The following is a 27,784-nucleotide window of genomic DNA, read 5'->3' as shown; positions in this document are numbered from 1 at the left end:
TACAAAACAACTCTACCAGCAAAGGTATATCCTCCCCAGGACCAAGAGGACGTTCGGCAGAAGCTGATGGAAACACAAGCTACGGGGAGCACACACTATAACAAGCATGCAAAACCACTACCGGAGCTGCTAAATGGGCAATCAGTGCATATACAAGATCCGTTGTTGAGAACATGGAGTCCAGCCAAGGTTATTGGAAAAGCTGATACTCCAAGATCTTACTTGGTAGAGACAGAACCTGGAAACCAATACAGGCGAAACAGGATCCATATCAGACCCTCACCTGAAGCTGTCAAACAGCGGACAACATTAACAGCAGTTAGGGTACCAGACACGGAAAACAATATAACAAACACCTCAAATACAACAACTGCAAACATGCACTCTCTAGAGCCAAACACAACAGCACCGGCAACAAGAAAAGAACACACCAAAACACCGCAGAAAGGAATAGTTACAGCCAAGTCCACAAGATGGAGGAGTAACATACTACCACCTGAGCGGTATCGCGAATAATTATAAAGACAATTATAATTCGCTAGGAACAGTAAAACAACATGGACAAATATCTGTATATAAATTGAGCAAAGAAAGCTCACGTTCTGTATTTTGTTAACGTTATTCAACTGGAAACATTGTAAAATAGAAAATTGATGTAATTAGTTTTGTTGGGAAAGAGGGATGTTACATAGTTATGTTGGGACTACATTGTACAAGTGTACTAACACTCAAATCAAGTGTAGCAGCACTACGATGCTGGGAAAGTAGTGCGCAGGCGCTGCACAGGACTTCAAAAATATCACCCCGCACCATGCGGCAGGCAGCCATTACAACACAAATAAAACAGTAGTTATAATTACAAACTACCGAGTCCAGAGTCGTCTTTACAAAGCACTATGAGTGCTAGAAGACATAACAAGGTGTAACTTTGCAGCAAAGTCGTCGCCCAATTAAATTACATAGGATATATGGCACAGAAACAGGCCTTTTGGCCCAGCCATTCCATGCTGGCGTTTATGCGCCACACGAGCCTCCTCCCATCCTTCCTCATCTAACTATCAGCATAACCCTCTATTCCCTTCTCCCTCATATGCTTGTCTAGCCTCCCCTTAAATGCATCTATACTATTCGCTTCAACCACTCCCTGTGGTAGCGAGTTCCACATTTTCATCACTCTCTGGGTAAAGAAGTTTCTTCTGAATTCTCGTCTCATGCAAAAAAAAATCACTCCTGATGTATTCCAAAGTGCTGTAATGGCCGTATTATTTTATGGAGAAGGGCCAATCTACTATTGCTATGTGCTCAGTTGCTGACAGTATGAAATACTCAGATGGCACACTGGTGGTGTTCGGATGTTTTCACGTATGAAATATGCAATGCATAATTCAGCCTCATAGCTGTTCTCTGTCCAGATAAACGGGGCATATTGCCTTTTATTGTTGTGTTTGTACCGCTATACACAACTACATAAAATAATAAAGTAGCAGAGACTGAGATTAACTTCAAGTGATCTTTACTGGGTAACTGGAACTTCGGCACTGACTATACAAATTGATACGCGTCTGTTATATACGCTCGCAACTAAGGATGTACATCCGCAAAACAAAGTAGTCCCTTCAATGTTGTATTCATTACACTTCCTCCCCCTTTAGTTTAATAGTATATTAACGCAAAATTTCTATAATTAACATACAGAGCCTGTCTTTACAGTAACCTTTTTTTTCTTAAATGTAACAAAATTCAAATTCCAACATAACATTTTATTTTGTCAACAGCCCTTTTACAAGTCAAGTCTCTGGGGAGGCCTCCTCTGCCTCTCTGGGTAACGTCTCTCCAGACTCTTTTGCTTTGGGGAATGAGACTGTACAGGTACAGGTGCATTAGGTGAGCTATCAGCACAGGTAGAACTCTCAGCTGTGGATGAGGCTGGTGCTGATGCTGATGAATCAGGAGTGTCTGTTTCCATGTCAGATGAGTCTGGGCGAGGTATAGGGGTGTTTTCCACCTGAACATCCAGAATTTGGTCCACATGACGTCTCAAAACGTTCTCTCCCACATCCATAGTATACATCAGTGGTCCCTCTCTTGTGGATATTGTCCCTGGTTGCCACTTTTCCGTCCGGAAATCACGAGCAAGAACTGACTGTCCCACACTGAAGCTTCTTGTTGGCTTAGCATTCAAATGTTTGAACTGTTTGTTCTCTACATCACGACGTACATTCGGTTTAAGAAGGTCCATGCGAGATCTCAGGTTCCTGTTCAGAAACATCATCGCTGGAGTCTGATTAGTGGCTGCGTGTACTGCGTTCTGATAAGCAAAGAGGAAATTGTCTATCTTGTGTTGCAGTGGTAGATTCTTGCTGTACATTGCTTTGATGGCCTTCTTGAAAGTCTGTACGAATCTTTCTGCCAAGCCATTTGTAGCGGGATGGTACGGGGCAGATGTGTAGTGCTTGATTCCATTTTTCCTCATGAACCCTTGGAATTCGTCAGAGACAAATTGTCGTCCATTGTCTGTGCAGATTTGTTCTGGTAGGCCATTTCTAGCGAACATGGTCCTCAGAACTGAAATGGTCTTTTCAGATGTGGTTAATTTCATTTTAATGACCTTGGGCCATTTAGAATGTGCATCGACTGCAATCAAAAACATGGAGTCCATGAACGGTCCAGCAAAGTCAATGTGCACACGTTGCCATGGTGATGAGGGCCATTCCCATGGATGGAGAGGGGCTTGTGGTGGTGCGTTCTGGACCTTTTGACATCCTGAGCAGCTCTTTGTCAGGTCCTCGATCTGTTTGTCAATTCCCGGCCACCACACATAACCACGGGCAAGGCTTTTCATCTTTACCGTACCTAAGTGGCCTTCATGCAGTTCATCTAGCACTCGGTTACAAAGCTTGGGAGGAATCAGAACTCGTGAGCCGCACATCAGTGTTCCCCAACACACTGATAGCTGCTCCCTCCTAGCTGAGAATGCTGGAAACAATGAGTCACCATGCACTGGCCATCCCTTCACAGTGATGTCATAAACTTTTGACAATGTAGGGTCATTGCGTGTTTCTCTTTCAATGAGGGAGTTTGTCACTGGTAGCTGCTCAACTATTGTCGTGTGAAATACCTCTGCTGAGTCAACTGTTGTAGCTCTCTCTGAGGTTGGCAGTGGTAAACGTGACAAACCGTTGGCGTTGCCATGTTGCTTGGTCCCCTTGTATTCAATATTATACAGGTGAGTCCCTAGGAAGAGTGACCATCGCTGTAGCCGTTGTGCCGTCATCACTGGAACGCCCTTCCTTGGGTTGAAGATTGAAATGAGAGGCTGGTGGTCAGTTAACAGTGTAAACTGTTGACCATACAAGTAGTGGTTGAATTTCTTGACTCCCCACACAAGGCTGAGGGCCTCTCGGTCAATCTGTGCATAATTGCGTTCAGCTGTAGTCAATGATCTTGAGGCAAAGGCTATTGGTCTTTCTGAGCCGTCTGGGAACTTATGTGACAACACGGCACCAATGCCATGGGGTGAAGCATCACATGCCAGTCGAATAGGTAAGGATGGGTCAAAGTGAGCTAGCACCTCTTCTGAAGTAATGAGTCTTTTACTCTCTTGAAAAGCTTGTTCACAGCTGTCACTCCACTTCCATTGTGACCCTGTCTGTAGCAGTGCATTTAGTAGATGTAACACTGTGGATAGGTTGGGCAAGAACTTGTGATAGTAGTTCACCAGTCCAAGATATGATCTCAACTGAGACACATTTTCAGGTGTTGGTGCATTAATCACAGCTTCAATCTTGTCTGGAGACTTGTGTAAACCGTCCTTGTCAATCACATGTCCACAGTATGAGATTTCCTTTTTGAAAAACTCACACTTGTCTCGGTTCGCTCGGAGCCCATACTCCCGTAACCTGATGAGCACCTGTTCGAGGTTGGAAAGGTGGTCGTTGTCATTCTTGCCAGTAATGATGATGTCATCAAGATAACACTGAGTACCTGGGATCCCCTGCAGGACTTGGTCCATTGCCCTTTGCCAGATTGCAGGAGCTGATGCTATTCCAAATACCAGCCGATTGTACTGGTAAATGCCTTTTTGCGTATTTATTGTCAGGTACTTCTTTGATGCATCATCAATTTCCATTTGGAGATAGGCCTGGGCCAAGTCAATCTTTGTGACGCGTTCCCCTCTTGACAGGGAAGCAAAGATGTCCTCAATGCGAGGCAATGGGTGCTGTACTGTGTGGAGGACTGGGTTAACAGTCACTTTAAAGTCTCCCAGATGCGCACTTTTCTTGGCTTTCCTGGTTTTGTGCTGGAGGCTTTCTTCATCACTGGAACTATAGGTGTGGCCCATTCACTCCAATCCACCTTGGACAGGACCCCTAACTGCTCCAACTTCTCCAGCTCTGCTTCTACTGAAGGGCGAATTGCATAAGGCACTGGTCTGGCCTTGTGGAACTTTGGATTTGCGTTCTCCTCAATCTTAATTTTTGCTTTCATGCCCTTAAGTGTTCCTATTCCCTTCTTGAACACTTCCTGAGAGTCAGAGAGTATTTGTGACAGTCTCTCAGGAGTGGCGTTGCTGTCCTCCTTTGCTGACACAAACAGTGCTTGGATGGTGTGCCAATCCAACTGTATTTTCCTGAGCCATTCGCGTCCCAGCAATGGTGGTCCTCCATTTTCCACTACATAGAGGTTCAATTGCGGTATTTTTTTTTCTTTGTATGTCACTGTCACTTTTATTTTACCTTTGGGGCACACTCTTTGTCCTGTGTATGTCTTTAACAGTACTTTAGTTGGCCTTAGCGGTATGTGTGAAAACAGTCGTTTGTAGTCATGTACAGAGATCACTGTTAAAGCTGAGCCTGTGTCCAGCTCCATTTTCAGCCTAACTCCTGCCACTTCTGGAGTAACCCATATTAATCTGTGATCCCCTGTCTCTTTCACACTGTATAGTTTTAGACAAGCCAGATCCTCTTCCTCTGAGTCTGTGTCACTTTTTTCTTTTTCTGAACTGTCTTCAGTCACGTAGTGTACCTTCTTGTATCTATCTTTGAAAGGTTTCTTGTTTTCAGTCACTTGATGTACCTTTTTGTTACTCTGTATTGTATCAGTTTTCGGCTTCTTATTTGCTTTGCAGACTCTTTCAGTGTGCCCTCGTCTGCCACATTGTCTGCAGTCTTTATCTTTAAACCAACAGTCATTGTGGTCATGTGACATTTTGCCACAGCGATAGCACTTCTTTTCTTGTTTCAGTGACATTTTATTAGTTGAATATTCCAGGGATTTTTGTTGAATTTCTAAAGCGCCACGTGCTGCTGCTTCCATTGATATTGCGATACTCAGAGCCTTCTCCAATGTGAGGTCTTTTTCAGACAGGAGCTTCTTTTGTGTGCTTTCACTTTGCATGCCACACACAAATCTGTCCCTCAATGCGTCTGATAAGCCCACTCCAAATTGGCAATGTTCTGATCATTTGCGCAACTTTGCCAAATATTCAGAAATGCTTTCATTTTTGCTCTGGTTCCGTTTATGGAATTTAAATCTTTCAGCTATGAGCAGTGGTTTGGGGCTTAAATGGTCTTGGAGTGTGACCACTATTTGTTTGAATGTTTTGTTTGCTGGCTTTTCAGGGGTTAATAAACTACGTAGCAGCCCGTATGTCTTTGCGCCCATAACACTTAGCAAAACAGTGGCTTTTTTTTCTACCTCCACTCCGTTAACCTCACAGTGCAACTCCACTCTTTCAATGTAAGTTGCCCAGTCTTCAATGCTGCTATCAAATGCTACAATCGTGCCAATCATCGCCATTTTTTTTTCCAAACCCGTTTTTCTTTCTTTACTAGTTAGCTAGCATCACGCAAGTCCTGTGCACTTTTCACTTGACTTACGTATCCCCTGCCTAGCTTAGCAAGCGTGCTCCATTTTCTCTACCTTCTCGCTCCTTTCTTCCAAATTTCGGTGTCCTCTGGATGCGATGCCAGAATAGGAAGACGTAGGTTCATAATTCTCATCGCCAATTTGTCATGTTTGTACCGCTATACACAACTACATAAAATAATAAAGTAGCAGAGACTGAGAGTAACTTCAAGTGATCTTTACTGGGTAACTGGAACTTCGGCACTGACAATACAAATCGATACGCGTCTGTTATATACGCTCGCAACTAAGGATGTACAGCCGCAAAACAAAGTAGTCCCTTCAATGTTGTATACATTACACTTATGAAGGAGCATATGTCAGGAATCATTTACCTGTGTATAAAAAAAAGCCTGAAAGTGTCAGTTTGGTTGCATTTTTGCCTCAGAGTCACAGGGTCATTGGTTCAAGCCCCACTCCAGGATTTGAGCACGTAATTTAGGCTGACTGTTTAATTACATTACTGCATTGTCGGCAGCATTGGCTTTTGGATGAGTCATTAAACCGAGGCCTGTCTGCCCTCTCAGGTATCCCAGGGCACCATTCAAAGAAGAGCAGAGGAGTTGCTCTGGGAAATATTTAGCTCTCTACCACCACCCACAAGAACAGATTAACTGATAATTTATCAAAGAATAAAGTAAGTCTTGCATTTATATAGCGCCTTTCACAACCTCATGATGTCTCAAAGCACTTTACAGCAATGAAGTACTTTTGAAGTGTAGTCACTGTTGAAATATAGGAAACGCAGTAGCCAATTTGCACATAGCAAGTCCCCACAAACAGCAATGTGATAATGACCAGATAATCTCTTATAGTGATGTTGATTGAGGGATAAATATTAGGATATGAGGGATATCACATTGCTGTTTGTGCGAAAAGTGGCCGTTGTATTTGCCTGCATAGCAGTAACTGCATTTCAGATGTAATTCATTGGTTGTGACTCCATTTTTATATTTGTTTTACCTGGTGATGATAACATTCACTTCTGTGTTTCATCCACATTCTTACTAAGGTAGGGTAGCACAGAAAAAGTCTAAAATGACGAGCATATGCTAGGATAATACCACAACTCTTACAAACATGAAGTGGAAACACAAGTACAGAGAGTTACTGCAGATGGCAAAAATACAGGAATTTAAGGGAAGAACATCTGGCCATTTCATGCTTATCCATATACATTTTTTAATATTGTGTTATCTCTGTTATTTATGGATGTGATTTTTTAAGACAACTCCCAAATCTCCTTCACAATGTACGTAAAGCTCACAAAGTTAAGTACAGATGCAAGAGGCTATTTGGTCCAGCTAGTTCATTCTATCTTAGAAACCCTACAATCCCCCAATTTGGCACCTAACTTCATCCAGAGTTTTGCCTCTATTACCCTACCATTAGTGCTAAAAATCAACCTTTTCTGTTCCATGTGATAAAATCCCTTCAAATTTGCCTCTTCAAGGCTGAAGTGTCCAAGATTTTTTTAACCTATTCGCAAAACCCAGTCCTCAGATACCAAGGATCAACCTCATGGCCCTGCACCACTTTCAGGGCTCAATGACCACTGAATACTGTAGTCAAGGTGCATCCTGACCACAGCCCTAATGAACTTCACCATGTTGACCTCAGACTTAAATTCTGTTGATGTGGCAATATAGCTCAGCATACTGTTTGCTACTGCATAATTACAAGATATGGTCAGTGTTGAGTACATTATTGCTCCTAGATCTCTTTCAGCCTCTTACAGTGTCAGGCTGTCAGCGGTGGCTCAGTTGGTAGCGCACTCACCTCTGAGTCAGAAGGTTGTGGGGTCAAGTCCCACTCCAGAGTCTTAAGCACAGAAATCTAGGCTGACACTCCAGTGCACTACTGAGGGAGTCCTCCACTGTTGGGTGAGACATTAAGCTGAGGCCTCATCTGACCTCTCAGGTAGATGTAAAAGATCCCATGGCACTATTTTGAAGAAGAGTAGGGGAGTTCTCCCTGGTGTCTTGGACAATATTTATCCCTCAATCAACATCACCAAAAAACAGATTATCTGGTCATTATCATGTTGCTGTTTGTGGGAGCTTGCTGTGCACAAATTGGCTGCCACATTTCCTACATTACAACGGTGACTACAATTTAAAAGTACTTCATTGGCTGTAAAGTGCTTGGGACATCCTGAGGTCTAAATGCAAGTCTTTCTTTCTTTTCTCTCCTCTAGCTAGTTCAACAGCATTCATTGAGTATGTGTAATTGGAATGCTGCTATGCTCCCAGTCGATTTGCTGGCAAATACTGAGTAAAATAAGAACATAAGAACATAAGAAATAGGAGCTGGAGTAGGCCATTTGGCGCTTTGAGCCTGCTCCGCCATTCAACAAGATCATGGCTGATCTACCACCTCAAATCCACCTTCCTGCACTATCCCCATATCCCTTAATTCCCTTAGTTCCCAAAAATATATTGACCTCTGTCTTGAATATACTCAATGACTAAGCATCCACAGCTCTCTGGGGTAAAGAATTCCAAAGATTCACAACCCTTTGAGTGAAGAAATTTCTCTTCATCTCAGTCCTAAATGGCCGACTCCTTCTGCTGAGTCTATGACCCAGTGTTCTAGATTTCCCAGTCTGTCAAGCCCCTTAAGAATTTATATGTTCCAATTGGATCACCTCTCATTCTTCTAAACGTTAGGGACTATAGGCCTAGTCTACTCAATCACTCCTCATAGGGCAATCCCCTCATCCCAGGAACTAGTCTAGTGAAACTTTGTTGCACTCCCTCTAAGGCAAGTATGTCTTTCCTTAGGTAAGGAGACCAGAACTGTGCACAGTACTCCAGGTGTGTCCTCACCAATGCCCTGTATAATTGTAGTACAACTTCTTGGGGGGAAAATTCAGTAGGTTTGCGCCTCCCGTTAGCGCCTTAAGAGGGCGCTAATGGGGCGCAAAGCAACTAGCGCCCGGGCGCGGCGATATCTGCGCCTCTCGCGAAATTGACTGGACATTTTGCGGCGCGCTAAACAATACTGCCCGATCTCCTGCACACACAGATCTTGACATCATTCGAGAGTGCAACGCCCCTGTGACGCCCCGGGATGGAAATTGAGTGGCGCCCCCCTCCTTTCCATCTGGCGCAACCAACAACAGGTTGATTGGAACGCTTCCCAGTCACTATGGGGCTGGGGGGGGGGCGCTATTTAAAGGGGGCCTCTTCCTGGCTTTTGTGTGGTAGCCATTTTTGCACCACTCGTTCTGAGTGAGAGAGAGAGATTTTGAGAGAGACAAAGAGAGAAAGAGAGACTTCTGCATTGAGTCAACGCTGTCTGAGGTAGTTTTGGCTTCTGACCATAACTTTGCAGGTACTTTGGTTTTTGACCTTCATAACTTTGATTGCCTAGATACTATGGGGGCTGCAATGGATGGGAACGTCGTCCTTCTCCATCACATTCGGAGGGCACAGAGATGCAGAGAGAGAGTGGCAATCATGGCCAGACGGAGGAGGGCCAACAGGCCTCTGTACAGGAGGCCTTACCCTCCCAGGGTTTTTCACCAACAGTTCTCCTACATTAATATGTCTGAAGAGCAGTGTTTGCGAAGGCTGCTCTTCAGCAAGGAGGTGGTCACTGAGCTCTGCCACCTGCTTCAGCCAGATCAGCAGCCTCAACTGAGGAGCAGGACGTCTCTGTCGGTGGCAGTGAAGATAACAGTGGCTCTCAACTTTTATGCCACTGGCTCATTTCAATCAGCTACTGGGGACATTGCCAATATCTCCCAGTTCGTGGTGCATTGCTGCATCCGTCAGGTCACAAATGCCCTTTTTAAAAGGAGACAAGAGTACATCTCTTTCCCCATGACTCTGGACAAGCAGCAAGAACACGCAACGGGCTTTGCGATGATAGTGGGCTTTCCCATGGTGCAGGGCACCATTGACTGCACGCATGTGGCTTTGCATGCGCCGCAAGAGAATGCAGAGGATTTCCGCAACCGAAAGGGCTTCCATTCCTTAAACATTCAGTTGGTCTGTGATGCGCTATCAATTACTCATAAAAGACTGAGAGTTAGAAGAGTAACTAAAGGCTTTTATTAACAACAGAATGGAGGTCTGCCTCGAGTGGTCGACCGGTCCAGGATACAAAGGGCTGGGGAGCAGTCACCTTTATACTAGGACCTGTGGGAGGAGTCAGCCGAGGCATGTCCAGGCATGTACACAGTGGAATACAAACAGGACAAACAGGAATACAAACAGTGGTTTACCACATTCACCCCTTGTTTAAAATTGAGTCCGGCGGGGTGAAGTGTATTAAAAGTTAGTGTATTGGAGTCTCTCCGGAGGTCTTGTCTGCCGCTGTGATCGGCGTGGCGACGGCAGGGGTAGTGAAGCTTCCGGCGTCGAGTCCAGCGTAGGCTGTGGCACAGGCGTGTCGTCCTCGTAGATGTCGAGCGGGTCGCGGGGCCCAGGCCTGCCGTCTGCTGGGGCTGGATATCGAATCGTGGGGGGGGGTGGTAGTGGGTAGTGGGTTACTGTGGTCCCCGAGGGTGCAAGGTCTCTTATGGAGACTGTGTCCTCCCGCCCGTCCGGGTATGCGATGTAAGCATACTGGGGGTTGGCGTGGAGGAGGTCGACCCTCTCGACCAGGGGGTCCGTTTTATGGGTCCTCACGTGTCTTCTCAGTAGGACCGGCCCTGGGGACGTCAGCCATGGCGGTAGCGATGTCCCTGATGTGGACTTCCTTGGGAAGACAAACATTTTCTCATGAGGGGTGGCGTTAGTGGCAGTGCAGAGCAGTGACCGAATAGAGTGGAGCGCATCGGGGAGCACATCCTGCCAGCGGGAGGTTGGAAGGCCCCTAGACTTTAAGGCTAGCAGGACGGCCTTCCAAACTGTCGCATTTTCTCTTTCCACCTGTCCGTTCCCCCGGGGGTTGTAACTGGTGGTCCTGCTTGTGGCAATACCCCTAGTTAGCAGGTACTGACGGAGTTCGTCGCTCATAAACGATGAGCCCCGGTCGCTATGGATATAGCTGGGGAAGCCGAACAGGGTGAAGAGGTTGTTCAGACATTTAATGACCGTGGCACTGGTCATGTCCGGGGAGGGGAAGGCGAACGGGAAACGGGAGTACTCATCAATAATATTGAGGAAGTACACATTGCGGTCGGAGGAGGGGAGAGGCCCTTTAAAATCAACGCTCAGGCGCTCGAAGGGGCGAGTGGCTTTTATCAGGTGGGCCCTGTCTGGTCTATAAAAGTGTGGTTTGCACTCAGCGCAGACTTGGCAGTTCCTGGTCATGGTCCTGACCTCCTCAATAGAGTAAGGCAGGTTGCGGGCCTTGATGAAGTGGAAGAACCTGGTGACCCACGGGTGGCAGAGGTCATTGTGGAGGACCCGTAGTCTATCGATCTGCGCGCTGGCGCAGGTGCCACGCGATAGCGCATCCGGGGGTTCATTTAGCTTCCCGGGCCGGTACAAGATCTCGTAGTTGTAGGTGGAAAGTTCGATTCTCCACCTCAAGATCTTGTCATTTTTGATTTTGCCCCTCTGCTTGTTGTTAAACATAAAAGCAACTGAACACTGGTCAGTGAGCAGGGTAAGTCATTTTCCGGCCAGGTAGTGCCTCCAATGACGCACAGCCTCCACAATCGCCTGGGCCTCCTTCTCAACAGCGGAGTGTCTGGTCTCCGGGCCTTGGAGGGTTCGTGAAAAGAAGGCCACGGGTCTCCCCGCCTGATTGAGGGTAGCGGCCAGGGCAAAGTCGGACGCGTCGCTTTCCACCTGGAAGGGGATGGATTCGTCCACTGCGTGCATGGTGGCTTTGGCAATGTCCTCCTTGATACGGTGGAAGGCTAAGCGGGCCTCTGCCGTCAAGGGAAAAGAGGTGGACTTGATCAGCGGACGGGCCTTGTCCGCATAGTAGGGGACCCACTGGGCGTAATAGGAGAAAAACCCTAGGCACCTCTTCAGGGCCTTGAGGCAGTGGGGCAGTGGAAGTTCCATAAGGGGACGCATCCGGTCGGGGTCGGGGCCGATGACTCCGTGTTCCACAACACAGCCAAGGATGGCGAGGCGGTTTGTGCGGAATATGCACTTCTCCTTGTTATATGTCAGGTTTAGGAGTTGGGCGGTGCGGAGGAATTTTTCGAGGTTTGCGTCATGGTCCTGCAAGTCACGGCCGCAGATGGTCACATTGTCCAGATATGGGAAAGTGGCCTGCAACGCATTTTGATCTACCATCCGGTCCATCTCCCTTTGGAAGATGGAGACCCCGTTGGTGACGCCAAAGGGAACCCTAAGGAAGTGATAGAGGTGGCCGTTTGCCTCAAAGGCAGTGTACTGGCGGTCCTCAGGGCGGATGGGGAGCTGGTGGTACGCTGATTTCAGGTCAATGGTCGAGAAGACGCGGTACTGCGCGATCTGGTTGACCATATCAGCTATACGGGGGAGTGGGTAGGCGTCCAGCAGGGTGTAGCGATTTATTGTCTGGCTGTAGTCGATGACCAGGCGCTGCTTCTCGCTGGTCTTAACGACCACAACCTGGGCTCGCCAGGGGCTGGTGCTGCCCTCAATAGTCCCTTCTTTCAGGAGCCGCTCCACTTCGGTTTTAATGAAAACCCTGTCCCCGGCACTGTATCGCCTGCTCTTTGTGGCGATGGGCTTACAGTCGGGGGTGAGGTTAGCAAACAGTGGTGGGGGGGTGACTCTGAGTGTGGAGAGGTTGCACCTGGTGCGCGGCGGGCAATTTGGAAGCTGCTGGCTGCAGACTGTGAGTGGGGGTAGGGGTCCACCGTACGCCATCGTAACACTTTTAAGGTGGCACTGAAAATCTAACCCCAGCAGGACGGCAGCGCAGAGGTCAGGCAGGACCAGAAGTTTAAAATGATCGTACACGGTCCCGTCTACTACGAGTGTCACCACGCAGTAGCCGCCGATGTCCGCCGACTGGGACTCGGAGGCCATAGAAATCCGCTGTTGCGCAGGCAGGACTGGGAGAGAGCAACGCCGCACCGTGTCGGGGTGGATGAAGCTCTCCGTGCTCCCAGAGTCAAAAAGGCAGATTGTATCGTGACCATTTACCTTAATGTCCATTGTGGAACTGGCCAGTTGGTGCGGTCTCGCTTGGTCCAGTGTAACGGATGCCAGCGTAGGGGTCGGTGTGTCGCTGCGGGTATCAGATGAGGCGGTGTCGGGGGCCTGCTGCGTCCCGGCTGTCGTCCAAGATGGCGGCGTCCATGATCCCCATGTGGCTGGAGGCGTCCAAAATGGCTGCTGTACCGGTGATTCGCACACGGCCGGGGAGGTCCAAAATGGCGGCCCGCATGGCCCACACGCGGCGCTGCTGGGGTTCGGGGTGGCTTTGGCCCTGCAGACGCTAGCGTAGTGTCCCTTCTTCCCGCAGCCCGAGCAGATCGCGTTTTTCGCCGGGCAGCGCGCTCTGGGGTGTTTTGCCTGGCCACAGAAGTAGCATTTCTGGCCTTGGGGCACTGCTGTCTGGCCTTGGGACACTGCTGCGGTAGTTGGGCCGTTGTTGGGGTGTGGCTGGGGTGGCACGGCGCTATGAGGCGGTCCTACCGTGTCCCAGGCTGTCATTCCCCGTGGCGTCCACGGTGCAGAGGAGTAGGCATCCATGCCCTGGTAGGCTGCATCCAACGATAGTGCGAGTTCAGAGGCCTTGTTGAGGTCGAGGTTACTCTGCTCCAACAGTCGCTGTCGTGTGTAATTGGATCTGTGGCCCGCTACAAAAGCGTCCCGGATAAGTTCCTCTGTGTGCACGGCGGCCTTTACATCCTTACAACCACAGGCCCGGCCAAGCACAGACAGTGCCTGAAGGTATTCCACGGTCGATTCCCCAGGTTGTTGTTTACGACTCCCCAAGAGGTGCCTGGCGTACACTTCGTTCACTGGGCGCGTGTACTGGTCCTTGAGGAGCTTGATAGCATCCGCGTACGAGGTCGCGTCTTGGATGACCGAGTACACTCGGTGGTTCACTTTGGAGGTCAGGACATCCAGTTTGTCCTCGTCCGATTTGATTGCTTCGGAGGCGGTCAGGAATTTTTCGAAACACTTAAGCCAGTGAGTAAACTTGGTGGATGAGTCCGCCTCCCGATGATCTAAGTCCAGGCATGCTGGTGTGAGGATCTTCTCCATTATAAAAATGTTGTTAATAAAATTGATGCGCTATCAATTACTCATAAAAGACTTGAGAGTTAGAAGAGTAACTAAAGGCTTTTATTAACAACAGAATGGAGGTCTGCCTCGAGTGGTCGACCGGTCCAGGATACAAAGGGCTGGGGAGCAGTCACCTTTATACTAGGACCTGTGGGAGGAGTCAGCCGAGGCATGTCCAGGCATGTACACAGTGGAATACAAACAGGACAAACAGGAATACAAACAGTGGTTTACCACAGTCTGTGACCACAGACAGCTAATACTCGCTGTCAATGACCACTTCCCTGGCAGTAGCCACGATGCCTTCATCCTGCGCCAGACTTCTGTGGCAGACCTTTTCCAGGCACCGCATCACCCAGGAGGTTGGCTTCTCAGGGACAAGGGATATCCTCTGTGCACCTGGCTGATGACACCGCTCCGTACGCCCAACACCCCTGCTGAGCTGCGATACAATGAGAGCCATCAAGCTACCAGGAACACTGTTGAGCACACAATCGGCGTGCTCAAGCAACGGTTCCGCTGTCTGGATTATTCTGGAGGAGCCCTTCAGTAGTCGCCTGAGTGAGTCTCCCACTTCGTTGTTGTGTGCTGCATGCTGCATAACCTTGCAATCCTCAGGACCCAGCCAATGCCACCAGGCATTGGAGCACCAGCAGAGGTGGAGGAGGAAGAGGAGGAGGAAGATGAGGAGGATGATCATCAGCAGCACCAAGGCGGGGGGGAGACACACAATGTACAAAGTGGAAGGGCCGTCCGTCAAAGGCTCATAGCAAGTCGCTTCTAGGCCCCTTCTGAGGAAATGGCTTCTGCCATTCAAACAACCTGAATGAAACCATCCCGCAACCCCTAAGCCAGTCAAGGCAACAATGATTGCAAAGACCAAACATGTACATTTTGAATACAGAAACTTCTTTATTTGACAAACTGTGTGTCTCATTTCCGCATGACAAACTAATAGAAAGAAACACAAAAAAAAACCAGTCATTAGCATAACTGTCTCTCACAACCTGGAGACAATGTCCAAAACAGTTACAAAAATTTGACCATGAACCTCGGCCTTTAATAAAACAATGAAAAACCTTTTGTCACACCTCCTACTTTTTGCCCTTCGAGGGTGATCTCCTTCCCTTGTGAAATTCCCCCCTTCCCACCCTGCAGCTCCTCCGTAATGGGACCCCAGTGGCTGGAGCAAGGCTGGTGGAAGGCTGCTGATTGTCACAACCTGAGACTGCAGATGCCCTTGAAGGACAGCCTCGACCAGCTCTGGGCCTGGAAGGCCCGGCTGCAGACTGCACCAACTCTGCATAGGCGGCAGCAGTCTGTCCTACAGGCGGTGGCAACTGTAGTGGAGAAGTGCCAGTGGTGGCAGCAGGAATGCTGTCATCTTGAGAGAGGACAGCAACTCCCTGCTCGACCGACACACTGCACTCCCACGGGGCAGCACTTCAGCATCCGGAGCAATCTGCTGGAGCACCGGGGAAATGTGCCCAATCCAGCAAGGGTGGCAGCAGTCAGTGCTCGCGCAGCCAGTGACTGCATTGCAACACTAAGCATTTGCGTGGCAGCCGCCTGTGCTACAGCGAAGTGCTCCATACTCCTTGCCAGTGTTCAATGGATTCGGGCACCCTTGCCATTGCAGCCATGAGCTCAGTGTGCCTGTGCTCCGCTTGGGCATTCATTTCAGCAAGGACCCGCTCCTCCTCTGCGTCCAGTGTAGCAGGACTCAATGGCATACTCTCCTTCCGGGGAGAAGGCCCCCGAGCTTCCCTACCCCCATCGCGTTGCTGCAGCCCACTGGGTCCTGGAGCTTCACCCTCATCAGACCATTCCCCCCTACTCCCCTCCAGGGAAGGCGTGTTCCCAGTGTGGGCATGGGCTTCCTCAGGAGAGGGTGGCGCTGATGCTCCGGCTTCCTCTTCTTCCTCGCCTTCAGCTTCACTCCCACTGGCAGCTTGAGGGCCCGTCTCCTCACCTGGTGAATCATTATCTGAAAGCAGGGAGGTACAAGAGTGGCTTTAGCGTGAGGACAGGGTGGCAGCAAGGGAGGCATGAGTGCAGCGATTTAGTAACTTGGATTGAAAGTGTCAAAGGCTGGTGTTGTGAGGAACAAGTGGAATGAGAGAGGACAAAAAGGTGATGACCTTACCATTGCTGTCCAGAACGGGGTCGGCGTCTCCAGTGGCGACGGGACCAATCACCCGGCTTGCCACAATCCTCTGGACGTGCAACTCAAGGTCGCTGAGGGGTTGCAGCTGAGGCTGCCCTCCACCGGTCCATTGCTGCTGTCTCCTATTATGAGGTAACTTGGCCTGCAAGAAAAAGGACGGCGTCTGACTAAATATACAGCCATGGTCTTGCCTGAAATACCTGCCATAGTTGAATAGCCCTTACTGTATGCAGCCGTGGTCTTGCCTGAAATGCCTGCCATAGTTGAATAGCCCTTACTGTATGCAGCCATGGTCTTGCCTGAAATGCCTCCCATAGTTGAATAGCCCTTACTGTATGCAAAGTGTGGAATGTGCATGTGTGTTTGATGAAAGGGCCATAGGTGTTGGATGAGTGTTGGGCATTGGGGCTTTTAAGACCCTCTGGCCATAAAGTGAGGTTGAGATGGAGGGATGGAGAGGTTTTGAAAAAAAGGCACTCACCCTGACGACCCGAGTGAGGTCGTTGAACTTTTTCCTACATTGGAGATGGGTCCTAGGCACCATGCTGCTTGAGGAGACTCTCTGAGCCACCTCCCTCCACACTCTTCTGTACTCATGTGGCAAAGGCCTCCTGCCACTCTCTGGGTACGGAATAGACCTTCTGTGCTCCACCGCGTCAACCAGAGCCTCCAAGGCCCGCTCGCTGGTTCGCTGTGCTCGCTCCCTGGCCCTCTCCACAGTCCTTGGCTGCAAGATTTAGCCACAGGTCTGCCCAGGCCGAGATTCAAGGCTCCAATGAGCAGGGTGTGGCTGCAGAGCAAGATCGACCCTCCCCTTTAAGAACTGACCGGCGCCAGTGTGTCTGTGTTCAATCGCTAACTGACAGCATCTGCGCTGCGCCCGCCCTCTGAGGTAGCGCCTCGCTCCTCGGCCTTAGCGCCTTAAGAGAGGTGTGTAGCGCCTGATTTAGCGCTCCAATCACCTCCAGGGGCGATAAAAGCCAAGTTTGCCGTCGGAGGCAATAATTAGCGCCAGGCGCTAAACTTTGCGCACGGCCGCTAATGGCGCCCCAAACAGGGCTATACCGAATTTCTCCCCCATTTACTCTTATACTCTAATCCTTTTGTAACAAAAGCTAATATACCATTTGCTTTCCGACAATGTTACATGATAAGATCCTATATAAACTTATCTTTAGTCAGGGTTTTTCATTGAAGGAAGAATGTTCACTCGTTTAACCAGTTTCTCAATTGCAATTTTGAAAGGAGTAAAGTCACATGGTGGGCAAGCTGAACACATGGGGCACCTTTTTGACAGATGCCACAATTAACTGTATCTGGTCAAATTTTGTTTGTATTTACAATGTTACAAATAACTGCAGTGTACGTAATTGTTGACAGCTGTTGGTGTATATTGTTAAAATATTCTTGGATGTTTTGAAAATTGGCATCTGGACAGAAGGAGCTAGTTTTGGACTGCTAAGGTACTTTAATATATGACAGTATATGTATACACTTAGCACTGGGCAGTGAATGCAGCATGCATACACAGTATGTTACCCTACAGCCAGCAGCAAATTAAGACACCTAATCAGAAGTTAGTTGAAATTATTCAAATTGACTGCCGTAATGATTGCAACTGAGATACTTAATCAGTGTTACTGAACATCATAACTACTGGCCGCCCCTTTCTCACCTGAAAAATGGTTGGCTGGCAGTTGAAAATGGAGGTGGGGGGGCGCACCTCGGCAGCCCCATTGATGCCCATTGATTGCCCGCCTGATGCAATTTTTGGACGGACCTGTAAATGGGCGAGCTACCGGTCCGTTTGGCGAGCAACCCAGGACCCGACTTGCCGGTCAGCTCAGCGTGGGAGCTAGCCGACTTCCTGTCCTCCCACAGCTGATGAACTGCATCCGGGCGCCCATTTGTAGCCCTGAGTTGACCTGCAGCATTTAAATGAGGCCTAAACCCAAACATGGTTCGAGCCTCCCAAAGCCGGCTTTGGCCGGGCGGTGCAACCGCTCCACTGACTTTGTGTCCGTTTAACACGGTGATTGAATTTCACCCCCCTCCCCCCCTGTACAATGGTAGGTGGAGCTAAATGGCAGAAAATGGAGAACAAAGCAAAAGCACAAAGACAGTCACATTTTGTGGAAGCTGAATTGTTTATTTTTAGCAAATGATTAAATAAAAATTTAATTTTAAATCTGCTCTGCCAAACACAAACTTGTGCAACAAGGCATGAACCGATGACCGCAATAAAGTTTCTAAAAATCCATTGAATACAAGGTTGCTACAAATAAAATATAACAATGCCTTCAAAAGGGTGTCAAAATGCAATTTTCTTCCTTTAAGATCCTTCTTAATACCCATCTTTTAAGTCGAAGCTTTTGGTCACCCTTCTAGCATCTCGTTCTGTCCATTGTTTTCCTTATGCCCCATGGTGTGCCATTGGACATTTTTCTAAATTAAAGGTGCTATATAAATACAAGTTATTGTTGTTCTGTCCTAAAAGTAATAACCCTTGCTGAGATACAGCTGCCTGAGTGCCAGCTACACTCTGCTACTTTACTCAAGTGGCCATTTATAACTTGTTCAATTAAGTACTGTGTTCAATTCTGGTTAGCACAAAAGGACGTAGAAGAATTGGAGAGCCTGCAAAGAATAGCAACGCAAATGATCCTAAATGTAAAAGGGATGAGCTGTAATCTTGAGAAATCTTGTCAAGATATATAAAGAAGTAAAGGAAGTATGTATAAGGAAGTAAATCTTTAATTTTACTTCAAAGTAAAATGGAAATTTACATAAATGAATGAAAAGTAAATTCCAGCTCTCTGGAAAGATTTCCATACTCAAAGGGCAATAAATGTTTGGAATAATCAGCTGAGCATGGTGGTGGAGGCAAAGTCACTGGGATGTTCAAGATGCAATTGGATTTGCGGCTGGGAGAGTTGAGTATTGCAGATATGAGCTTCAATGGGCTAAATGGCCTTTCCTTGTCCTTATAAGTGAGCCTAGACAGTGAGGCCCCAATATTTACTGGGGCGAGATTTCCAAGCCAGGGAGGGGAGGGGGTGAAGGACCCAAACGTTCTGGAGTTTTAACTCTCTCTAGCTGCCATGTCTCCAGTTGCCCTCTGTCAGCACATGGGGGTGGGGTGAGGAGATGGGGGGTGTGGTGGCGGGCGGTGGTGGAGGGCTCCTGATTGAATTCATGCAAAGTGGCAGCAAAACAGTCAATGTGCATTAAAGTCAGATTTCCCACTTTCTGCGGAGATACAGCTCAAGGTGCCACAACATAAAACAATCAGGAAAGAGAATACTGGGAGCGAGAGAGAAGTGATAAGGAGCCAAAGAGAGCAGAGCAAGAGACTTGCACTGGAGAACCCAGTACAACAAGAACTTGTATTAAATAGCGCCTTTAATGCAGTAAAACGCCCCAAGGCGCTTCACAGAAGTGATTATCAAACAACATTGGACACCGAGCCACATAAGGAGATACTAGGACAGAAAACCAAAAGCTTGGTCAAAGATGTAGGTTTTAAGGAGCATCTTAAAGGAGGAGAGAGAGGTAGAGAGGCGGAGAGGTTTAGGGAGGGAATTCCAGAGCTTAGGGCCTAGGCAGCTATAGGCACAGCTGCCAATGGTGAAGCAGTTAAAATTGGGGGTGCGTAAGAGGCCCGAATTGGAGGAGCGCAGAGGTCTCGGAGGGTTGTAGGGCTGGAGGAGGTTACTGAGATAGGGAGGGGCGAGGTTATAGAGGTATTTAAAAACAAGGATGAGAATTTTAAAATTTGTGGCGTTGCAAGACTGGGAGGGGTGATGGGTGAATGGTACATGGTGCGAGTTAGGACTCGAGCAGCAGAGTTTTGGATGAGCTCATCGTCGCTGGGTCAAAATCCTGGAACTCCCTCCCTAACAGCACTGTGGGAGTACCTTCACCACATAGACTGCAACGGTTCAAAAAGGTGGCTCACCACCACCTTCTCAAGGGCAACTAGGGATGGGCAATAAATGCTGGCCTTGCCAGCGATGCCCACATTCCGTGAATGAATAAAAAAAATGATGGCGGGTGGAAGATGGGAGGACAGCCCAGAGAACATTGGAATAGTCAAGTCAACACACAGCAGAAGGGGACCAGGCTATGAGCTTGTGTATAAGATGACCCCCTACTTTAATTCTCAAAGAATTATATAAATGTTTTGTCTTATATGTGAATATAAAAGAAAAGGTGAAGATGTCCAAACTGTGGCCCACAAAGCCCAGGCATCTCAGTTCTTTTGGCAAATATATTTATTGCTTACCAATTTATCCTCTTTGAATTTCACGGGCCTGAAGATTTGGAAAGTCTATTCTTAGTGCCATTGCCTCATTGGCAAATAAGTCCTAAATTAGAACATGGGATGTCTTACAGTGCACAACTTGCAATATATGCAAATATGCAAATCAGCATTGATTTAAATTTTACAAGGCTCCAAATGGTTCACAAAGACAAGAAGTGTGGACATTCCTAATATATGGTCCCTCAGAATATACAAACTGGAATTAATACTGCCCAATGCAGCCTTAACATGTGGTAAGAAATTAGCATAGAATTGACTGAAAATCAGAAAATAGCTGTTGTAATGATTAATTAATGAAGAGGACAGAAAAACAGCTTTACCTGATGAGTAAATGTTCTTTGGCGTACTGTCATCACACAATCCCATTTCATGCAGTGATTTGAGACAAGTTAAGAAACAAAAGATGACTCTAGATGAAGTGTAAATGGCAATGGCAGAATAATCAACAGCTGCCATGTGAGAGAGAAAAAAAAATGAAAAAAAGATAGGGGCAGAGGTTATGGTCTGAAATTGTTGAACTCGATATTGAGTCCAGAAGGCTGTAAAGTGCCTAATCGAAAGATGAGGTGCTGTTCCTCGAGCTTATGTTAAGCTTCATTGGAAGAGTGTAAGAGGCTGAGGACGGCGAGGTCAGAGTGGAAGTGGAGTGGAAAATTAAAGTAACAGGCGACCGGAAGCTCGGGGTCACCCTTACGGAGTGAACGGAGGTGTTCTGCAAAGTGGTCACCCAATCTGTATTTGGTCTCCCCAGTGTAGAGGAGACAGCATCGTGAGCAGCGAATACAGTATACTAAATTGCAAAAAGTACAAGTAAATTGCTGTTTCACCTGGAAGGGGTGTTTGGGGCCCTGGACAGTGGGAAAGGAGGAGGTAAAAGGGCAGCAGGCGTTGCATCTCCTGCGCTTGCACGGGAAGGTGCCGGGCGAAGGGGAAGGGGTGTTGGGGGTGATAGAGGATTAGACCAGTGTGTCACGGAGGGAGTGGTCCCTTCGGAATTATTTCTCGGTTGGCTGGTCGACGTCCTCTATGTTATATTGTCTTCCTGAGCGTAGACTCATGGTAGCTGAGTGGTATCTTCTTGTGCTTGAGCCCGCTGTGCTGTTGTCTTTTCACTATTCTGCCCTTGCAGCATGTTCCTATGCAAAGCTAGACAGGTAGCTAACAACTTGATATCTTCCCATAAAAATCACAAGGCTTGACTTTTCTTGTAAACTTTACTGAAAGATTCTTATTGTGAAACTGAAATACAATGCAGAAATGGAAGCACACATTAGTATGCAAGCACATAACTGATATGCATACACAAATTTAGGTACGCCTGAGCAACACAGTACATTTGGCATGTAACTTACCAAAACACGTGGAAACACAGCTTACTGTGAATATACATTTAGCAAATTGAAAGGCATTCTCTTACATTCACTTTAAATTAGCCCTGTACATAGTGCATCAAAATACAGCTACAAGTTAACCAGCTAGACAGAGAGCGAGCACTTCACGGCTAGCTGTGTAAGTCTGCTTACAGAGAAAAGTTACAAACTAAACATTTCCTGCAAAATATAGTGTACACTAATCATCTATAACATTCTCAAGTACTTACAGACAAATAGTGTCCAAGGCCGGAGCATAGCAAGAAAATAACTTCCCAGACCATGTGTGGCTGCAGGTCTGTGATATACAGTAGTTTACTTTACTGCACTTTACTGTGCTTTACTGCACTTTACTGCACTTTACTGCGCTTTACTGCACTTGCTAGGTACCAAATATCCACTAGGTGGTGGCACACAATGGAAATCGACCCAAATTACTCAAACCCCTGAATTAACTGGAAAACTAACATAAATTCCTAAAGGAAGGCAGCACACTCCCCGCTTGGTACAATTCCATTGTACCACTACAGATACAAAATAAAACCTAAAGAAAACGTCCTTTGGCTGCAAACATACTCAGAATCCTTTCTCTAGGTTTCTTCAGAAAGGAGGACTATGATCTCTGAGACTGGCCTCAGAAACACTTTGACAGTACCCTCCTTGACAATCTTCACCTCCACCTTGCGGACCCTCTTGTCCCTGCTCGGCAGAGTTTTGACAACCAGTCCCACTGGCCATTCATTTCTGTGTGCTTGGCTGTCTTTCAGCAAGACAACATCTCCCACTTTAACATTTGGCTTGTCTTCTGTCCATTTCCTACGGCTCTGTAGGGTGGACAAATACTCTCCTCTCCATCTCTTCCAAACAGTGTCTGCAAGACACTGGACTTGCTTCCACTGCTTCCCGTGCAGCTCAGCCATGTCGAAGTTTCCAGAGGGGGCTGAAATAGCACTCATCTTTTGAGTCAGGAGCATCGCTGGGGTGAGGACTGCAGGCATGTCTGGGTCGGTGGACACCGGCACCAGGGGTCTTGCATTCATGATTGCCATGACTTCAGCCATGAGAGTGCTCAAGACATCGTGTGTGAGACGAGTGGGTCCCGTCCGAAGCAGCATAGCATCCAGAATATGCCTGGCAACACCGATGAGCCTCTCCCATGAACCACCCATGTGGGATGAATGCGGGGGGTTAAACACCCACGTGCATCCTTTCTTTTGGAGGTAGCTTCCTACCACTGCATCATCCGTGTGGATGTCCAACTCCTTACAGGCACCCACGAAGTTAGTCCCTTTGTCGGAGCGGAGAAGTTTGGCTGGACCATGGATTGAGAAAAACCTCCTCAGGGCATTGATGGTTAGGAAAGCTTTGTCGTCCATGGATAATGCTAGCTTGTCATCATCCTTGGACCTTTCAAACACTGAGCATCCTAGGCTGTCTGTGCTCACACTGAGGCCTGCCTCTTCCTCACAGGCAGAGGAGGTTGACCTATGATGCTGCGTCATGCCATCGTAGTCTTCCTTTACCTGGATCCTGTTTGGGCATGGGCTGAGACAGGATGTGCGACTGTTGTGCAACACGTTTGCTTTATATACGTTGACATCCGCTGGTTTGTGGACTGTTCCCAGGCAAACTCCACCCACAAGGACCCATCCCAGGTCAAGCCGCTGTGCATAGGAGCATTGTGGGGCCCGTTGATTTGCTCACGCACCTTGTGCACCCTTAAGATGTCTCTTCCCAAGATCAGGAGGATTGGCGCGTCCGGGCCCACAGCTGGAATCTTGTTGGCAACTGGCTGTAGGTGGGGCTGATGGCGTGCGACCTCTGGGGAGGGAATTTCCATCCTATCATCTGGCATCATGTCACACTCAATTAAGGTGGGGAGGGGAAGCTGTAGTTTCCCATCCATGGACTCGATCATGAAGTTACCGACTCTCCTACCCGTAGTCTCTGTTGTCCCTGAACAGGTTTTTAGCGTGTACGGAGCTGCGCTGGCCTTGACTTCAAAGAGATTGAAGAATTCTGTCTTCGCTAGAGACTTGTTACTTTGCTCATCAAGCACTGCATACATCTTGATTGCCTTCTCCTTTCTCCCTGCAGGATATGCTTTAACCAAGCAGATTTTGGAGCATGAGCGTGGGCTGCTTGCATTTCCACAAACCTCTGTACACTTGGAGGTGACTGAAGAAGATGCGCTTTCGCTTTGCTCTCCGCTATCCTCTTTGTCAACCGCAGCACTCTCAGTGGTCGAAGGAGGAGGACCTGGATGCAGGGCTGCGATGTGTTTTTCACTGTTGCACTCGAAGCACTTGATTGTCGCCTTGCAGTCTTTTGCCATGTGCATAGTCGACCCACAACACCTGAAGCAGATGCGATTCTCTTTCAGGTATGATTTGCGCTCATCAATAGGCTTGTCTCTAAAGCTTCGACACTTTTTGAGTGGGTGGGGCTTCTTGTGTATTGGACACTGACGATCTGGGTCATCCACTTTATTCCCAGCAGAACTGGATTGGTTGACTGAGGGTTCGGCTGGAACATCTGTTTTGTGCACGCTCACAGAGGCTTTGTTGTTGTACTTTGTGGGTTTCTCTGTTCTCGAAGGAGCGTAACTGCTGGAGGTGGAGAAAGTGAAACTTGGATCATTCCTCACCTTTGCCTGTTGTTGGACGAACCTGGAGAAGAGAGAGAAGGGAGGAAATGCTACTCCGTTGTCCTCCTTGTACTTGGATCCCTTATCTATCCATTTCTCTTGAAGGTTGTAGGGGAGCTTTTCCACTATTGGGTTTACCCCACGAGCTGTATCCAAATACGAGAGGCCTGTCAGGTAACCTTCTCCCTTAGCACACTCCAGTTCGAGGAGAATGTCACTCAGTTCTCGAAGCTCGACATTATCTTTGCTGGTTAGCTTCGGAAAGTCCTCAATCTTCTTAAGCAGTGCGTGTTCAATGACTTCTGGTGTCCCATAACAGTCTTCGAGACGTTGCCAAACCAGGTTGAGGCCTGCTGTGAGATTGCGGACGTGCGCTGAGCGAATTCTCCTCGCCTGTTCTGACGACTCAGCTCCGAGCCACTTTGTCATCAAATCTAGTTCTTCTCTGGCTGACAGATTCAAGTCCTTGGTGGTACTCAGGAAGGAGGCTTTCCATGACCAATAATTTTCAGGACGGTCATTCACATTTGGTCTGAGCAAATCCAGACGATATCTCAACCTTCGGTTAAAGAACATCATGGCCGGGGTCTGGTTGGTAACTGCATGTGTCGCATTTCTGTAGGCTAACAGGAAATTGTCCACCTTATGCTGTAGTGGAATTTCATCATCGCACATGGCCTTTATCGCCTTTTTAAAGGTTTGTACGAACCTCTCAGCCAATCCATTTGTGGCTGGATGATATGGGGCGGATGTGTAATGCCTTACCCCATTCCTTCTCATAAATTTCCGAAACTCTTCGGACACAAACTGTGGTCCATTATCAGAGCAAATCTGCTCTGGCAAGCCGTTCCTGGCAAATATGGTCCGTAGGACTGCAATCGTTTTCTCTGTAGTGGTTGAGGACATTTTTATCACCTCAGGCCATTTCGAGTGCGCGTCCACTGCTATTAAGAACATTGAGTCCATGAATGGACCAGCAAAATCAATATGCACCCGTTGCCATGGAGAGGAAGGCCACTCCCATGGGTGTAGAGGGGCATGTGGTGGTGCATTTTGGACCTTCTGGCATCCTGAGCAGCTCTTGGTTAGGTCCTCGATTTGTTGATCAATCCCCGGCCACCACACATAAGCCCTAGCAAGGCTTTTCATTTTTACCCCTCCCAGATGACCTTCGTGAAGCTCATTGAGCAATCTCTCCCTTAACTTGGGTGGAATTACCACTCGGGATCCACACATCACTGTCCCCTGGCATACTGACAGCTGTTCTCTTCTGGATGAGAATGCTGGCAACAGTGAGTCGCCATGTGTTGGCCATCCCCTCACCGTCAAATCATATACCCGAGACAGTGTCGGATCATTGCGGGTCTCCTTCTCTATATCCGCGTTAGTTACTGGCAATCGTTCAATTATTGACGAATAAAATATCTCAATAGGGTCCACTGCTGGTGCTTCCTCCACAGTAGGCAGTGGCAAGCGTGATAGCCCATCAGCGTTTCCATGCTGTGTTGCCTTTATATTCTATTTCATATTGGTTCACCCCTAGAAAAAGGGATCATCTTTGTAACCGTTGTGCAGTCATCACCGGAACGCCCTTCTTTGGATTAAAGATGGAGACAAGTGGTTGGTGGTCAGTCAGCAAGGTGAACTTCTGCCCATGCAGATAGTGGTTGAACTTTTTTACTCCCCATACTAGGCTGAGGGCCTCCCTGTCGATCTGGGCGTAGTTGCGCTCGGCTGAGGTTAGTGACCGAGACGCAAAGGCTACTGGCCTTTCCAACCCGTCTGGGAATTTGTGCGACAGCACCGCTCCAATACCATAGGGTGATGCATCAAATGCCAACCGAATTGGTAGTGCTGGGTTGAAATGGGCCAACACCTCTTTTGATGTGATCAATTCTTTGCACTTCTGGAAAGCTCGTTTACATTTGTCATTCCACTTCCATGGTACCCCCGTTTCATAATCATAATCATAATCATAATCAACTTTATTGTCATTGTTAGTGCACAAGTGCAGTACAACGAAATGTAGGCTTGCGGCTCCCTAGAGTGTACATTTAGATTAAGACATTTAAACATTCAACATACATTTGGCTTGTAATACATTAACAGAAACATAACCATAATAAAGTGCATTGGCAGATGTGCAGGCTTTAGAGTATATTTGTGGAGTTCAGTAGGATGACAGCCCTGGGAAAGAAGCTATTCCTAAATCTGGTCGTACGGGTGCGAATGCATCTGTAGCGTCTCCCAGATGGCAGGAGGGTGAACAGACTGTGGCTGGGGTGGGTAGGGTCTTTGATGATGGACCGTGACCTCCGTAAACAGCGTTTCTGGTATATGTGCTCTATGGTTGGTAGCCGGGTGCTGGTAATGCGTTGGGCAGTTTTGACTACCCGCTGCAGGGCTTTCCGGTCATAGTAGCTACAGCTGCCATACCATACTGTGATACAGTTCGTCAGGATGCTCTCTATTGTGCAGCGGTAAAAGTTAGAGAGGATCAGAGGTGACAGGTTACATCCCTTCAGCCTCCTTAGGAAATATAGGCGCTGCAGTAGGGTATTCAGTGGGTGTACTACTGTAGACAAATTTGGTAAGAACTTATGGTAGTTGTGATAATAATAATAACTTCCGGGAAGTTATGCGCACATCACTTCCTGTGAACTGTGAACTGTGAACTTTGTACATACATCACTTCCTGTCATACGTCACTTCCTGTTGGACTGGTATAAATACTGAACTGCTCAGTATTGTAAAGGGCTTCTACCAGAGGCATGGTGAAGACCTCTCTTGTATATAGTGTGATTATAAGTTGCTTAAAGCTTACTTTAAAGTTACTTGATGTGTGAGACTCCTTTTTCTTACATCAATTTAAGCAACTTAGTATTTACACTCACAAATACTAGACCTTCGGACAAACTCGGAGTTAAGGATCCAGGGAACCACCCATCATGGAAAACATCCTTAAACCTACTCGCCTGGACTTGGACCCAAACACACCAGCAGCTGGCAGGGTATGGAAGCATTGGTACCGTACTTTTGAGAATTTTCTTGATGAATGTAAAGCGAATGCTCCTACTAAACTGAGGATACTTATCAACTATGTGACCCCAACAGTGTTTGAATATGTTGATGAATGGGATAATTACGATGAGGTGATTCGGGCACTTAAAAAACTGTATGCCAAGACTCCAAATGAGGTCTATGCTAGACATCTACTGGCCACAGCCCGAC

The 27,784-nt window shown here is 47.7% G+C and overlaps 1 protein-coding gene across 1 annotated transcript in view; it reads right to left on the bottom strand.

Moving 5' to 3' along the window:
- ermp1 (endoplasmic reticulum metallopeptidase 1) overlaps nucleotides 1-18,013 on the bottom strand; it is an 85,026-nt gene extending 67,013 nt beyond the window's left edge. The window contains exon 1 of the mRNA XM_085993762.1: nucleotides 17,888-18,013. Within this exon, the coding sequence (XP_085849888.1) occupies nucleotides 17,888-17,949 (62 nt within the window). The 5' untranslated portion in view covers nucleotides 17,950-18,013. The remainder of the gene's footprint in view (nucleotides 1-17,887) is intronic.
- Between the last annotated feature and the right edge of the window lie 9,771 nt (nucleotides 18,014-27,784).

The sequence above is a fragment of the Somniosus microcephalus genome, chromosome 1 (assembly GCF_052327205.1).
Source record: "Somniosus microcephalus isolate GS21.2 chromosome 1, FLI_Smic_1.0, whole genome shotgun sequence".
NCBI lineage: Eukaryota > Metazoa > Chordata > Chondrichthyes > Squaliformes > Somniosidae > Somniosus > Somniosus microcephalus.
This window is presented reverse-complemented; position numbering and strand designations above follow the sequence as displayed.